Source organism: Lytechinus variegatus, chromosome 5 (genome assembly GCF_018143015.1).
Source record: "Lytechinus variegatus isolate NC3 chromosome 5, Lvar_3.0, whole genome shotgun sequence".
In the NCBI taxonomy this organism is placed as follows: domain Eukaryota; kingdom Metazoa; phylum Echinodermata; class Echinoidea; order Temnopleuroida; family Toxopneustidae; genus Lytechinus; species Lytechinus variegatus.
Window position 1 is genome coordinate 3778879 of NC_054744.1, and position 14780 is coordinate 3793658.

Consider the following 14780-nt stretch of genomic DNA (forward strand, 5'->3'; position numbering starts at 1 on the left):
TATAACCTAGCTTGCATGATTATGAAAACACTCCACACTATCAGTTTCAAGTAGTTGCATGCGACACGAGAGGTTATAGTTCAGACAGAAAATTCAATTCTGAAATTACACAAATATGTAACAATGAATCCTCATGTATTAAACGTGAACTATAGTCCTTTGGAAAGTATTATCTAAAACGGATATGGTGAAGGTTTTTCGACATGTAAGCGTTCATAAGCGTAAAATCGAATGAACGAACAGAATGCTAGAACGAAACAATATCGGAACCGAATCACGGTAATTTTTTGGTTATATTTGTTCATTTGATTTGTTCACTCATGAGTATTCACATTGATGACGGGCATTGTCTGATTGAAATTTAGATCAACAAATGGGTCCCCACGCAAAGACTAACACATATAAAACTTGCTAGCGAGAGGGCCTTCAGTACACAAGGCGTTATAGGCTGCACATTCAGCCCCGTAACTCGAGTGAAGGGTTGCACACTGAGTGGATGTCGGAAAGCACCGGTATGCCAGTTTTCAGTGGTATTTTGCTAGTACTAAACATCATTCAGTCCTTAAAAACATTATACATATATATCAAAGCCCTGGGGGTTGGACTTTACCCCGAGTCAAATTCGTATACAAAAGCAGCGTTGATCCAGTGATATATAGTCAACCTATATCCAAAGTATAGTAATATACAAAAATAGAAATATTGTCTCGATATCATTTCTTGTGATAGTGAATCTGTTATATTTTGTCATTTTCCTCTTGGTCAGCCATATGAAAAAGTTTTTTTTTTATGACTGAGAAGACAGGGGGGGGGGGGGGGCCGGGGCTGATTTAATCTCCCATATGGCTCATGCTTTTGCGACGAAAAGAACTTTACGCGCATTACCCATGACATATAAAATTACCTACAAAACTGTTGAATAAAATTCGTCAAAGAATTTAATTAATGCGTAAAATAATAATTTGCTCCTATTAACTAAATAACGCTCCCCATCTGTTTTTTGATTCCCAGCCATGGCGTAATTTCCTTCAGCAAGAAATTTATCCACATTGTGCTGCACTCGACCCAGGTGAGGATTTTTCCTTGAACGCTTTAGCGCCTATTAATATGGCGGCTCAGCTACAGCCGGGGTAATAATATGATACCAATTATCAAACCGCAGTAGAGTATATGCACATAGTAACTGCGATATATAAATGGACCTATTATCATTATTATTCACAGACCCGCTTTAAAAAATCCATACCCGTATTTAAAAATAAAATTCTTTTGTAAAGTCTGTTAGTCGACTTTTTCTTTCCCATTATTTTATTTTGATTTGTTGTTTTCTTCTGCAGTCATAAACTTGTATATTATACATTATTCATTACAAAACAAACATAATTTATTGTTATTTGATTTTTGCATAAATCATAAAGAAAAAAAATAATAAATAAAAAGGCCTTCTTAACAAATTTTATTTACTACCAACAAGATATAACATTAACAGTTTGCAAGGAGAAGGGTTGAAATCTTCGGCAACTTTACCATAAACGAGACGGCTGAGTTTAAAGGTGGAAAATTATGAATTTTGCCTAAAAACACAGTTTGGATTGGATTTGTACACGAATTGCAAAATCTCAATCAATCAATCAATCAATCTATCAATCAATCCATCCATCCATCCATCCACCCATCCACCCACCCACCCACCCACCCAACCACCCACCAACCAACCAACCACCCAACCAACCAACCACCCAACCACCCAACCAACCAACCAACCAACCAGTCAGTCAGTCAGTCAATCAATCAATCAATCAATCAATCAATCAATCTCTTTCCCTCCCCTTTCAAGTGACACTGTCCTTGCATGCACACGAGTACATTTTTACTCTTTTAAACATAGAAAATAGGCCTATTAATTGTCGATTCATGTAAAACGAAAGTCAGATACATACATAAATATCAAAAGGGGGAAATCTGAAAAGGAAGAAAAAAAGAAGGTAAGGGTAAGGGGTGGGGGGGGGTGAGAAAGAAGAGTATCAAGAGAGAGATCTAATCGTGACCTATATATTAGCTAAGGGAATTTTACCGATCGCTTTTCCCATATCCTGTCAAGTTTCTGAAACATGTGGTAGTTAATGTATGGTTTATCTTATTTAAGTCTGAAACTTAAAGGAATAAGAGAATAATTGACGAATAAAAAACAGCTAGTAGCATGCATGATTGATGAAATTCTTGAAATTCTCATCGTTTAATTCAAACGACTCGTCTTCTAATGAGCTATTTTACGGCAATAAATTCGAAATCCATTTCTTTGGCTCGGCTTCTCTTGAACACTTTCCTGCTTAGGATAAGGGGCAGCATTTCATGAAACAAATTGTCAGTGATTTTCACTGACTATTGTTATAAGCTACTGAAATCGTAACATCTGATTGACTCAGTAAAAAAAAAATCGATGAAAATCGCTAACGAGATTTTTCATGACACACTCCCCGATATGTATAACAACTGGCGTATAGATGGGGGTGGGGGCTGTGGGACCATGTCCCCTACAAAATGACGACCACGAAAAAAAGAGGGAGAAAAATGAAAGAAAAGGAGAGGAAAATGATATAATTTCCTTTGTATTTGTCAATATTTATTACAAAATTAGACCTTCTATCAAAAAGATCAAATTTTGTTTAATAGAATTTTAAGGCGCTGTCACACCTTGGCGTTTTAGACAGCGTATGCCCGACGTATGAGGAATTTGGCGAATACGCTGGCGTACGTCGAATACGTTACGGGTAAGTTTTGCATACGTTAAGAGTACGCTAAAACACGCTGGTATACGTCGTCATACGGCGAGGTCGTCGAAAAATTTTGTGCAAGCACAAAATTTTTCGACGTATGCCAGCGTATGGCTCATACGTCCCGCATACGCGGGCCATAAGTTGTAGGCAAGTTACGCGATCGTTGATACACGTTGACACACGTTAATCGTAAGTTACTCATAAGTCGATGTACGTCGAGATAATGTCCAGCGTACCATAAAACTTACTTTTAACCTATGAGTAACGTGCTTTGAACGTATGTGTAACTTAACTCCAACGTATATTGACGTATGAAGACGTGCTCCGGACGACCACATAACTTACTGAACGTGTTTATAACTTACAGCTACCGTATAATGGCGTATTGACAACGTTTATCATGTTTATAGGAATTGGTATATAAAGGTGGGGTTCACAGGAGTTTTCTTCGGCATGGCGGTGGTGTTGATACGGTGATGTATCGTGCGGTTATGATTTGAATAGTCGAGCGGCAGCCTTTTTATAGGCTACGACACGTGTTCGTCAGCGATACGCTGCCGCGCGCTATGCGTAAGTTAGGCTATCGTAGGGCATAAGTTGTGTACGCCAGCAATACGCTAAGCATTCGTTGGAATACGTTACTTATAAGTTAACGAAGCGTTCGATATAAGTTACTAATACGTTATGTATACGCCCAACTCGTTATGAATACGCTAACTATACGCCCAGAGTTGAAAAAAAAATCAAAGTTCAGCGTATGCCGACGTTTTAGAGAAATTTTAATACGTCGGGCATACGCTGTCTAAAACGCCAAGGTGTGACACCACCTTTACCCAACATACGCCCATAGGCCCCCTCAAATTCTTGTCTCGTAACGCTAGTGCAATAAACATTAGATACCAATACACAATGCAGTGATCAAAAAGAGGGGAATACACTGCAAAAATACCGGTGTTCATTTAACACCAGCTTTGTATCTATATAGGAAAACACCAGAGATGTGTTGGAAACAGCACCACTTCGGCTCTACGCTAACACCACATAGGCATTTAAACAACACTAAACAGTTTTAAACCAATGTTAGTTCGATTCTTAACTGCAGGTGTTGTCTTAACACTTCCCTGGTGTTTTCCGATATAGACACTAGGCTGGTGTTAATTCAACACCGGTGCTTCTGCTGTGTAATCTGAAGAAAGGGAAAGAAAGGATAATGTCACTTTGTGTGTGAAACTTATTTACATGTTTATATTACGTAGGAATATCAAAGAAAAAAAAATATACCCTTACATTCTTTGCAATTTATTCCATTTATTGTCACTAAACATTTTAATTATCTTCTATGAATTTATTTTTCTTAAAGAAAATAGAATTTAATTTAATTCACTTCCACATGTAAAAATAAAATTCAATGGAGAACATAATTATGCATATATAATTGTTCATAAAATTCGATTTATAACAAACGTACAAACGTACACACGTATGTTCATTATACTGTATATAAAATCAAGCATCATTATTTGATACAATATAAATGAATTGAATAAATCTTCAAGAAGGTTGAAAAGGTGATGACCTATTTCATTTCATTTATTTATTTGTTGTTTTATTTTAACAGGGTAGCCCTTTCAGTTACAAGAACTGCTCGACCAAGGGGCCCTGTATCAACAAAAATCATGGTGTATTTATTGTGCTCGCTTGCGAAAACCATTGAAGAAAAAGTGGGATAATTTTGCGCTCCTGTACTGGTACATCCTGGGTCCGGCGGGGGGGGGGGGGGTGGGGGGGGAGGAGAAAGGATCCTTAAAAGAATACGAATAGTTTAGCAGTGCCCTGGGAACCACTTTTTTTTTACCGGGGGTGCTAATGTAAATTTGAAAAGAGTTTCATAACAAAACGAAGGTCATTTTGGTCCAGAGAAATTTGACAAGCAAAAAAAAAAAAGAAAAAAAAAGAGTTTCATTATAAAAATACGTCGTTTGGTTACATTTTTCAATTTTACACACTAACCATGATTCATATGGAAAATAATACACGCAGCACCCCCTTTGAAAAAGGACCCCCAGCACCCCTGCTTCCCAGGACCTGTAGGTTAGTGAGACTAAAGACCAATTTTGAAATATATAGAAAATGAATTTCATTGTACGCCTAATAACTTATGTTAAAAAAGTATTTCAAAATCTGTGAAAATATAAAAATACAGGTTTATCATTCAGCTGATACGTTGTATTGCGTTTAAAAAATAGCTGCTTACACTGTTACATGAGTTGAAAAACATTTTCCACTTTATTTTTTTCTTATTATGGTAAATTATCATATTGCTTCCTGAAATATAAAATAATATCAATTCGATATTTCTGCCTAACTTCTCTCCTTTTATTTCTGAAATGTATCAGGACCTAGCTGTGCATATTAGATGCGATAGATTGCATGATATTCAAGGTACATTTAAAGACTAACATATAGAACTTAATTGTACAAATTATGTTGAACATTTCGTTTTCATAAATGGGACAGAAAATTAATATCCTCCAACAATCATAAAATCATTACACTTTATCCCTCAGTCTGTAGACCAACCTTTTCCAAGATATATGAAAGCATAATGACGGTTTTTTATCATGACTGTGAATCCCATGGTTTTCCTTTCTCCCCATTGCATATTCAGAGGTTGAACTTTTTCTTGAACTCCTCATCAAAGTCTTTTATCTTCATCTCTTGACGTTTCTGAAATATTTCATTCTGAGCCACGGTGAAGATGTTTTTCCATCCACCGACAGTACCTGGATGAAAGAAGAGAATGGGTCATTATGGCTCAGATATTTGTGAGGTAAATTCGAAGATTGATTATGGATTGCGAGCCTATGCATTTGTAACATTTGAATATCAATAAAAAGAATGAATTACAAAGCCCTTATTACCTACTACATCATAAAACATGTATACGGGATCATTATATTTCGTGTACTTATATAAAAAAAAATCACATATGGACTCGTTTTGCCAATTGTTTCTGAAGCTGTTGGACGAAGTAATCATATTAACGTATAAGATATCATGTTCAACTTGTATATCCTTTGACCTTGTAATCTCAAATATAGCCTGGTTGAATGGGTATACTCATTACTAGGTTGAACAAAAGAGGGACGAGTACACGTCCTTGGGGAAGACCAATCTTCTTGTCCTCCACCGGCATCATGTGCATATGTCTATTCCGAGACCTACGGTCTGATTCACATATGGGAAATAGATATTATCCGTTTGACGAGCCTTGTTTCTATGTCATCTTTCGTACCTTTGTGAAGAAATGGTAATATGCCACCACCATGGGTGAGTAGCTTTCCTTTGGGACCCAGATCCTCTTCAATTCTGGCATAGGTGGCTTTCATTTCTTTGATCGATGAAAGTCGAGTGACTTCAGCAAGTTGTTCAGCTGAGAGGTCATTACCAAGGTGTGCGGCTACTTTAGCTGCGTTCCCGGCTGGGTCCTGCGGAAGAGTGAACATGTTCATAAACTACTTCCCACCATTTATTAAAGGGACGGGCATGAATTTCGTTTTTCAAGAAACATAGTATTTGAAAATCCTTATTATAATGGAATAGATTTCTATACAAGCAAATATTTGGCTGATCGGACCTCATTTTTGTCTATCATCGTCTGCACCTATGTTTATTCTGAGAATGAGAATCAATATACCTGACAAATTCATCACAAAATAAATATTGAATAACAAATTTTGATTTAGTGTTTGCTGCACTGCAGATCAGATTGAGATATGTACTGTTGTATGATTTTTTTGTCAGTTCCGAATTTGTTGCACACCAGAGCTTGCATGGGAAAAGAGAGTTTGGAATACTCTTCCTCTAATCTTTAATTCTAAGAATTCATAATGGCAGTTGCTCCACGGAGGCTATTATTACCAAAGTTTTTAGTATTTTGTTGAATTAAAAAGTTTAACGATAATAATTAAAAGATGTTATGAATATACCTTTTTCATATCCTCAAAATCAACGTATAGGAAGTTGTCATCATTGCGATGTTTCCAAAAGCCATACTGATGATCCCATACCGTGCCGTATGGCGCTGCATAGTATATAGAACTTTGATCATTATCTTTGTCATAACCCCCTCCAATGAAGTACATAATATACGCCGAGATAATAATATATATATTATTTATTTATTTATTCCAAGTTTTAATCAACCAAGGTGCCTCATCAGTTATATAAAATGCTGTCCTTGAGGGCCGTGAGATTAAAAAATCAACATGTAAAATATTTACAAAGAATCAAAAAGGCATATACAGGGATTACAGTCTTACTTCACCAGATTGGTATAATAAATATCAAAATACAATGAAATAAAATAACAAAGCCTAATCAAAAGAAAAGGTTATTGTAAAGTTAAGACAAAAGAAAAAAGTTAAGGCAATTGGAAACCGCTAAAAAGATTTACCAGGAAAAGGAAGGATGACTGGTAACAGATTGTCGTTCAATTGGTTAAGAAATAATTTGAGTAGATGTTGAGTGATGGGTAATGTGTAATAAGAAGAATTTGAGCAATGTTGCCAAATTATAATAAATCAACTACTCAATGCTGCAGCTCTTGCATTGCAAGGCATATGTTTTTTTTTCAATCTTTAAATAAGGGACATTGTCTGGCGTTGAACTTTCCTCAGATTATTCCACTCCGTGGTCCCGATGTATTGAAAAGTCCTCTAGCCATGCACTATTATTGTGCAAATGAGCACTGTTTACCTAAAGGAAGGCAGTGGACACTGATATAGTCCATATGTTACAGGCCTACTTATGAATCGTTCATTTAATACAGTTAACACATTTAAATACTTCATACATTCGGTGAAAATGCCGTTTGGAAAAGAGACCTTTACATTCAAGAACATTTAAGAACAGAAAATAAATCACAAATGTAAGATAATCCTTGCCATTCTGTTGTGTAATGTAGTAAGTATATCAAGGAAACCAAGAGAACAATTAGACCAAACTACGTCACAAAAGCAAATTTAGTTTCAAAAGCGGCAATATAGCTGAGAAGGAATAATGCTACTTCGTTGCCCATCTCCACAGCCAGGAGAAAATCTTTGACAAGTTTAACCAACGCTGTCTCTGTCGAGTGATGGTTCCTATAAGAAGACTGAGGCACAGGATCAACACGCCGAATCCCTCAAGATGAACTCTGAGTGTGACGATACAATTCTCTCGAACACCTTACTCTAGGATTCCAGTGTAGCCTTTTTTTAAATTCTAAATTAATTCATATTTCGATGAAAAGAGAAAGTTTTTTGAAAATGTAAGAACAGTAGAGGATTATAGATCTACAAACAAACTTTGAATATGACAATACTGAACCCGGGGGGGGGGGGGCCACGTACGTTGACGAGTGGATACCATGCGCGACCAAAAAAACACGTAAAAAGGATGTCTTTTTCACGAAAGGGCACGTTACGTACGTAACGTGATAAGGGTGTCAAAAACACAAAAATAATGAAAAAAGGGTATCTATTTCACTAGGAAAATTACGTGTTTAGGGTCGAAATTGCGGGGATGATAAAACAAAATTAAAATGTTTTATAAAGGATGTCCTTTTTGCCCCAACACTTCGTGTTTAGAGTTCGATTTGCGCGAGGTGTAGAAGGTGGGGTCGTACTAAACCAAATAAGGTAAAGCCGACGACCGAAGGACCAGTATAACAATAAAACATTCCTGTACTTGTTTAGGGGTTCATTTCAGGGAATATTTGCCAAGAGTATCGTTTTGTTTCCAATACTTGTTAAGGGTAGGGTTTCACACGCCAATACTTGTTCAGGGGTGCATTTTCATAATATGGAAATTACGTGTTTAGGGTGCTTTTCCAGACCCCATGGTCGCGCATGGTATCCACTCGTGAATGGAAGTGGCCCCCCCCGGGACTGAACCACGTGTTTCAGAAAGAGTTAAGTTCATGCTTACAAGCAAACGCATGTTACATAATGCATTATAGTGTAGCCTTCTTAAGGAGAGAAAGGAGTTACAGATGACTTGAATGGCTCGGGGAGTGACCGGAGGACAAAGAAACGCTGAACAGCTTTAGTGATGAGAGGCAGGATATGATGAAGAGTGTCTTTCAATAGCCAGGTCGGAAGTAGGTCTAATTTGCAGTGCTTTGCTGGTAGTGATGTGATGAATTTCTGAACTTCCAGGCCAAAAACAGGACGAAATTCTGAAAATTTGCACTGAGGTTAAGTGGATGCTGGTGCTGAAGATGAGTCTGAGAAAGCAGATCCAACATTGGATATCTTCTTGACAAAGAACTTAGCAAACCTATTGACAAGGTCACATTCAGATGAGCGATCAGGAAGAAGAGAGTAGCATCTTGCTTTTGATTATTCTTAGCTTGCTTTTTATTTACCTTGCCAAGACTACGTTACGATGCCTTATTAGCATAATAAACTAAGCATCGTATTGAGAAAAAAACTTACATGCGTCTTAATTTCACGTCCATGCAATTTTCAGGCAAGCATTAGCTTTTTTGACAATATTTTCAAACCTTGCAACCCTTGCGTGTGACTTACGGGGGACTATTTTCAGATGCGTTAATTATCGTCAGGTTGAAGAGCTTCAGTTCATGATCAAGGCCCAGAGCAAATGCTAAAAAATTCCCGGGATGGCGTTAAGAACAACATGATTGTAGACGTTTGAAAACTTACCCTCATCTGAAATGAAGAAGTCGAAGGCCTCATTCCAGTCTAACGGCTGTGGGTCGGACTTGAAGAAATTATAAAATGAAACCAGACAGTCTCTTGCGTTGCGGGCTACATACACAATCTGTGAGATTGAAAAAAGGGAGATGAAGGGGGGGGAGACGAACGAGGAAGGCATGCAAAAGAAAGAGGAAGCAGGGGGACACAAGGAGAAGGAGGTAGGATAATTTTTTCTATTTTTTTATTTCTTACATCCCATCATTCTAGGAATATATGTGAACATTTTGTATGCCAAGGAGTTGGAACGTTTCACTATTGTCATACCTATATATTTTTCTCTAGCACTTATAAAAATGTAATTCGTTTTGTTGTTATATACTCCTTCTCTTGTGATAATCAAAACATCCTTTTATACCTTCAAGATGCATCATACCATGCAATGAAATGAAATTAAGTAAAATGAATAAATAAATGAAACAATGAAATAAATAAATAAAAAAATGATGATGATAACAACAATAATAATGATAATAATAATGATGATGATGATACCATTAATGATAATAGTAATAATAATGATGATAATAATAATAACTACAACAATGGCAATAATGACAATAATAATAGGCATTGAAAGTGCGCCATCTATCTAGAAAGTAAATTCCAAGGCGCGTTGTCATTATTATTACTACCCCTGCTTTAGCTGGAGCTGACTTCTAGCTATTTGTCTTCTTTGTTCTCGTACCTTCGGTTTCTTCTCCCATATCTGTTTTGGTAAGAACTGAATAGGCAGATGTGTGATGTACATCCTTGGAGAAGACATTTCAGCGACAACCTCGTATGATTTGCACTGTTTAGGCCAAGCTGGAATCTCCAGTAAATGAGCGGATTTTTCGAAGCGTTCATGGCTAGAAACTTGGACGCCCGAACTTTTGACAAGGGTCAATATCTCCAACATCCAGTGTGTACCTAACAAGAAAAAAAAATAAAATATATAAAAGTGTCTTAATGAAAATGATTTAAAGTCATTATTCCCATTCATCGTACAACGGCCATCTGTATAAGGTTTAAAGGGTTGTTAAGGTTTGTTAGCCGGTGATCATGGACATTTCAACAGGATCAAAAAACAAATGTGTTTTAATTTGTGCATCATCTTTCTATTAATTCTATTTCAACTGAAAGATTACCAGGCTAGTTTATGATTCACCGGATCACAAATTAAAAATGTTTGCTATAGTGTTAAACGATAAATTGATGCAAGTAATCGATGAGAGCAGCTCGCAATGAATTCACAAAAATTGAATTTTCTATAAATCATCAATTTTATCTGTCAATGGAATACTTTACATTGAATTCCACGTCTTTGATGAGACAAAGTAAATGTCATTGGATTTTTTCCTTATGGTCGTATGCAGCGGGGGGGGGGGGCAGATGTGAGTTGCCCCAATAACCTTTTTACTGTAATTTCGGTTAACCAAAAGTATGCATTAAATCCTCCAATTTAAGCTCCCCAGTGACAAGCTTGGTCCCTTCGTTCCCTCGCTTTTGATTTTTTTTTCTCCAAAAAATAATAACGCGTCCTGCACCCCCGCCATGGGCGAAAATTCCAGAGGGTCCCCCTACCCAAAATAGTAGGGGGACACAATATAAAATGTCCCCCTACTATTTTTTTGTCTTTTATGATGGAAAGAAATACATCATTCAAAATCGAAATAAAAACATGTATTTTGGACGAGATGACCTTATTTTTTTATTTTTTTCCCTGTCAAATTTCCAAGCCCCTGGTAACCCCTCCATTGGGAAGAAATTTCCGCCCTTGCCCCCCCCCCGCAAAAAAATATGTGTATACGGCCATGAACCAAAATGCAAACTCTCAGTTCTCCAATTGCAATCGTTTTTCAGGCCTTTTAAGATTTTATCGTTATGTCCTTGTTCTCATTTGCTTTTCTTTTAAAGATTAGAAATTTATCTTGCATATTGAATGATAGATATTACCGCATTTCGGGTAGGTAGTCAAGATGACGTCATCTTCTCGAACTTCCATGTTCCGAATGTTTGCGATGTCATCTGCTGTCACAAAGGATGTTAGGTGAATTCCCTCGTATAGGAAGGTATTCCTGATGTTGGCAGCCATACTCCGAGGAACGTTACTCATTTCAGGGTTCGCCATCTTGTCTACTCTCTAAAAAGCAAAAGAGCAAATCTTGTCCCTTAGCAATCCTCTCTCAGAGTGAGATGATTAACCGGTCCTAATGAAATGAGAATTCAATCTTTCAAGAGTGACCTTTTATTTTTGGAGTCAAAATGTAAAAAGTCAAGATATGCACTTTCACTCTCAAAAGTGAAAAAAAAATCACTCTTGAATGATTGAAATCTTATTTAAGACTAGTCTCTCATAGACTAGTCTCTCATATCACTCTAAAAGGATTGTGATTAGGGACTGGATTAAACCTCTTGCATGCAGAGAGTATCTATCTTTCTAGGGAATACGATGTAGAACATTCGTCAGTCTTGACAATTCTGCGCCGGTATGTTGTAACACGCACAAGACAATACATTCATTTCAGTCAATAGAAATGAAAAATATACCTTCTGAGTCCTTTAAACATTGCGTATCAAAAAAGAGTTAACACTTTGAAAAAGCCCTGGGAATTAAAGGGGTGGTCCATAGGGTCATCTATCCAATGAAAGTAATAGTTATGACAGAATGTTACACTTGAGTATGCACGGTCCATTTTTGTAAAACTTGCAGAAATCTGCTCACTCAAGCGGAAATATTTTTCGACAGTTATATCGTCATTTGCTTAAATGGATCTGTACTAATGTTGAAATGTGGAAAAATCTTTAGGATAATACAAATGTATAATTTTACAGTGCAAACTTTTTTTGATACGCACTGTATAATAAATGCAGGTATTATTTTCTACTACTAGTCATGCTAGTAGGCAGTTGCAGCTCCGCGTCATGATATTTTGTCAATGTTTAAGTTTTAGCGGCTATTACTCCTATTCTGTGGGAACAGAATTTTTTTTCGAAATGTAAATAAAAGGAAGGAAAACATTTTCGGGACATTAAACATCTGACAGAATGCACTAGTTTAACGAACGCCAAATAAATATTTGATGAATCGTAAGTAATTATGTACTGTCATATTGGTAGGGATTTGATTTAGATTTCATGTTCTATGAAAAACAGATGAAATAGAAAAAACATAATAAAAAGGGAAGGATTTCTTTATTTCAAGGAATTCAATACAAATTATGTATGGTTAGGAGAAATTGGCTACAATGGCTTAACGAAAAATACAATATTCGGATAGGCCTACTTTTAGTAGGGGACAATAGCGCATTTTCGCAATCAATATGCAGACGCTCTCTACAACAAAAAAAACTCAAGTCAAACCACGTGTCAGTGGACAGCTGAGAGGTCTTTGTCGAAAGATGATGGACCGGGACAACAGTTCGTCCGAAGAAGATTCGGACCAGACGAAAAATCGCAAACATGTCGTTTATCCAGAGTCCTGGGCCCCGTGTTACAAAGAGTTACGTTTGATCCAATCAAGCTTAACTATGGACGGCCAGCAACATCAGCCCATGTATTTTTTTCATGTTCAAAACATGTTCTAACTATGATGCATTTTCATGCATTCATTGTTTTCTTGAAAATTCACTGTGCTTCTTTTTGTTTACAAATTTTGAATATAAAAAAATTATGACACTGATGGGTTTCCATAGAGTTACGATTGATTGGATCAATCGTAACTCTTTGTAAGACGGGGTCCAGGACAACGCTGCTAATTCGATTCATCGATTTTCGACAAAGGATTTTTTTGCCATTGGAGGGCTTTTGACAATAGATAATCTGCGTTATACAAAGCGTCTGCGTATTCCCTCTCCTTAAAGGACAAGTCCACCTCAACAAAAAAGTTGATGTGAGTAAAAAGAGGAAAGTCTAATAAGCATTACTGTGAAAATTTGATCCAAATCGGATGTAAATTAAGAAAATTATGGCATTTTAAAATTTCGCTTAATTTCACTAGTTATATAATGCAAAGTTTGGTCGGTATGCAAAATGAGGGGAGTGATGACGTCACTCACTTTTTCTTTTGTATTTTATCAAAAGAAATATGAAATATTTCAATTTTTCCTCATTCTCATGTGGAACAAAGTTTTCTTGCTCCCTGAACTTGTAGAAATACCATTGTTTTATCATTTTATGCTTTACTCAAGTTTGCCCTTTTATGGTCAATTCTGTAAAAAATGAATTATTGTATAATTCAAGCAATAAACAAAACCTAAAGACATAATGAGTGAGTTACATCAACGACTATCACATTTTGCAAACCACCGAGTTGTGCATGTAACTCTTTTATGAAAAATAAGCGAAAATATAAAATGTCATAACCTTTCTTATTTTACATCCGAATTTGATGAAAATTTCAGCGTAATGCTTGTTTGATTTTTGTGTGGTGGACTTGACCTTTAAAATACGCTAATATTTTTTAAATAGGCGTACGCATGTACAGTAATCACGCACTCCTTGCTCTATAATTGATAACCAACCCGATAACCACTCTCCACCAGCCCTCCCTTGTAGCCCGGCCCCATCAACCCGCCTTGGTTACAGTATGTTACTCACTGTTTCTCAGCCTCTTTCTCGTAAGATGCCGCCAATCTGCAGTCTACAGGGGCACTGATAGAATGGACGATGTACAAATCTTACGAATGTAAAAACAAATCTACAATGGTTCTTCAAATGTTAATGTTTGCCACAAACTTTACTTCGGTCTACAAGTGCTTTCCAGTGGGCTAGCGTGTCCAAAGTACGGTCGTGTGCAAATAAGTGATTTTTAATGTAAATAAAGAATACCAGTAGCAGTCACGGTGAGACTGAATGACCTATTATTTCGACTATTTTTTTTTCTTGTTTACATAGGAGAGCAAAACCATGACCTGCTTCTCAATTCAATTCAATTCAATTCAATTCAATTCAAGGTTTATTAAAAACATGAGTCGCAGCCAAATGGCTGAATTGGTCATGTATACAAAGTAAGAACAATTAAAAGACTCATTACATATTTCAAACATTTAAAGCAGCAACCTTTGTAAAAACTGACATGACAAATATGTGTATAGGCAAGAATACTTAGGCAATGAAAATTTATATACATGTACATAAGATAGTGAGGAAAGGTAAATCAACAATAATAAAAACAAAATAAGTAAGCTGTAAAAGATCAATAAAAATGTATGGATATTGAATAAGAGTTGATTTCCTCATTCATGAAAAAAACTTGATATTG

General features: G+C 36.5%; 1 protein-coding gene across 1 annotated transcript; it reads right to left on the reverse strand.

Annotated features, from left to right (window-relative positions):
- Window positions 1-5276: 5276 nt before the first annotated feature.
- Window positions 5277-14286, reverse strand: LOC121415093 (sulfotransferase 1C2-like). The gene is made up of 7 exons (XM_041608187.1): window positions 14117-14286; window positions 11474-11660; window positions 10224-10447; window positions 9485-9602; window positions 6767-6861; window positions 6073-6265; window positions 5277-5560 (listed from the first exon to the last, which is right to left on the reverse strand). The coding sequence occupies exons 2-7, from the start codon at window positions 11646-11648 to the stop codon at window positions 5442-5444; spliced, it is 924 nt and encodes a 307-aa protein (XP_041464121.1). The 5' UTR covers window positions 11649-11660; window positions 14117-14286; the 3' UTR covers window positions 5277-5441.
- Between the last annotated feature and the right edge of the window lie 494 nt (window positions 14287-14780).

Coding starts and splice junctions, on each gene's coding strand:
- LOC121415093 (XM_041608187.1), bottom strand. CDS start 11,648: ATGGCGAACCCTGAAATGAGTAACGTTCCTCGGAGTATGGCTGCCAAC. Junction 10,448..11,473: donor GACTACCTACCCGAAATGCG/GTAATATCTATC, acceptor TTTTCTTGTTAG/GTACACACTGGATGTTGGAG. Junction 5,561..6,072: donor ATTACCATTTCTTCACAAAG/GTACGAAAGATG, acceptor TCTTTCATCCAG/GTACTGTCGGTGGATGGAAA.